The 1960-nt window shown below is 67.3% G+C and overlaps 1 protein-coding gene across 1 annotated transcript in view; it reads left to right on the top strand.

Annotated features, from left to right (window-relative positions):
- Window positions 1–797: 797 nt before the first annotated feature.
- H696_00494 (acetoacetate-CoA ligase) overlaps window positions 798–1960 on the top strand; it is a gene marked incomplete at both ends in the record, with an annotated part of 3690 nt that continues 2527 nt past the window's right edge. The window contains 4 exons of the mRNA XM_009494357.1: window positions 798–936; window positions 1038–1286; window positions 1426–1749; window positions 1858–1933. Of these exons, the coding sequence (XP_009492632.1) occupies window positions 798–936; window positions 1038–1286; window positions 1426–1749; window positions 1858–1933 (788 nt within the window). The remainder of the gene's footprint in view (window positions 937–1037; window positions 1287–1425; window positions 1750–1857; window positions 1934–1960) is intronic.

Raw genomic sequence — 1960 nt, 5'->3', positions numbered from 1 at the left:
GGGGGGCGGGCTGCGCGGGTGTGCTCGCCTCCGTCCCTCGGCACTGCGGCCGGCCCACCGGAACAACATGCAAGCCGGTGTGCGCGCGCGGTACACGCGGGTGCGCCGCCCTCCCCGCGCGCGCCGGAGTCAGGCAGACGCCGACCAAAGCCCCCGAGAGTGGGGCTCTCTGGCAGCCTGGAGGCCGGTGAAACAGCCGCCGCTTGAGATCCCCCCCCCCCCACTCCCGCCCCCCTCCCTCACTCTGACTCGGACTCGGTGGAGGATGCGCGCGGCCTGCATGCGTCCACACACATTCGCCGGGCGGCGGCGGCGCTTGTGCGGAAATGGCCCGCGCGTGTGCCCTCAGGACTGGATGACCCCCGTGCGTGTGAGCGGGCCTATGCGGGTCCGTGGATCCCGAGCCACAAGTTCGCCAACAAGGAAGACCCTCTGCATGTGTGCGCATTTGTGTGTGGGGGGTGTGTCTCTCCCTCTCTCTCAGACTTCCCTTGTGCTGGGTGAGATCCGGCCGACGACGCGGGGGAAGGACCACACCGCTCGGCTTTCCCTCGCGTTTGCCGGCCGCGCGAACGGGGCGGGCCGGAGCTCGCAGTCCCCCCCCCCCCGCCGCCCCCTTGACGAGAGCGGGGAGAGGTGTTTACATTTTTCCGGTCCCCCACCGCCCCTCTTCCCCCCCCAGAGGAGCGGCCTCCCCTCCCGGCTGCGACGCCCCTCGATGTCCCTTGTGCTGTCCCCCCGCACACTCCCCCCCCCTTTCTTTCCCCTCCCCCCCCCCCTCCCCTCCCCCAGCAGACATGACCAACCCGATCGCCGAAGCGGAGAGCATCTTCGGGCCCACCTGCCCCACTCCGCTGTGGACTCCCTCCGCCCCGGAGGCCACCAACATGTTCGCCTTCATGCAGATGGTCAACAACCGCCACGGCCTGAACCTGGGTGCGCCTGGCCCCCCATCCACGCACCCACACCAATGCCCTGCCCTGCCTCGAGTGCTCTCCCTCCCTCCTCCCCCTTTCCTAACGCCAACGCCCCCGCAGCCTCCTACCCCGAGCTGCTCGAGTGGTCCACCGACCAGATTGACCTTTTCTGGTCCGCGGTTTGGGACTTCACCAACATCATCTCCTCCACGCCGGCCCCTTCGGCCTCTGGCGCCATGGTTGTCCCGAAGGACGCCCATCCGGCCGACGTGCCGGTCTGGTTCCCCGAGGCGCGCCTCAACTACGCCGAGAATTGCCTGTGGCCGGCTCACGTCGATAATGGCAACTCCATCGCCATCTATTCGGCCAGTGCGTGTGCAATTCGGCACCCTTGCCTCCCCCTCGCGCGCGCACGCACGCACGCACGCACGCACGCATGCACACACCCACATCGCCCGATGCATTTGATTGACCGGTTGTGCTTACCTATGCGCGCATATGCACACAGGTGAGACCCGCCCTCTGGAGAAGGTCACCTTCGCTGAGCTGCACACCCGCGTGCAGCGCTGCGCCGCGGCCCTCCGTGCGGCCGGCGTCACCGTCAATGACCGTGTGGGTGGCTACATCGCCAACTGCATCGAGGCTGTCGTGGCCATGCTGGCCACCATCAGCATTGGTGCCATCTGGTCCTCCACGTCCCCGGACTTCGGCACCAAGGGTGTCCTCGAGCGCTTCTCGCAGATCAAGCCGAAGGTCATCTTCACCGTCAACGCCGTGGTTTACAACGGTCGGACCTTCTCCCAGAAGGAGAAGCTCGAGGAGATCATCAACAGTGCGCATGACTTACGCCTGTGCCCTCCCTCTCCCCCCGCCCCTGCGCACCTACGGTGCCGCCCTCGTCCTTTCCAATCAACTGACCCCCGCCTTGCCCTCCGCCCAGACTTGCCTGAGGTCGAGCACGTTGTCATCGTTCCCTTCCACCCCAAGGAGCCCGTGGACCTGTCCATCCGCTCGAGGTATGCAGTCCTTTGTTCCCCCCCCCC

The sequence above is a fragment of the Fonticula alba genome (genome assembly GCF_000388065.1).
Source record: "Fonticula alba strain ATCC 38817 unplaced genomic scaffold supercont2.1, whole genome shotgun sequence".
NCBI classification, from domain to species: domain Eukaryota; order Rotosphaerida; family Fonticulaceae; genus Fonticula; species Fonticula alba.
Note: the sequence above shows the minus strand (reverse complement) of the source record. Positions and strands in the feature narration are given on the sequence as shown.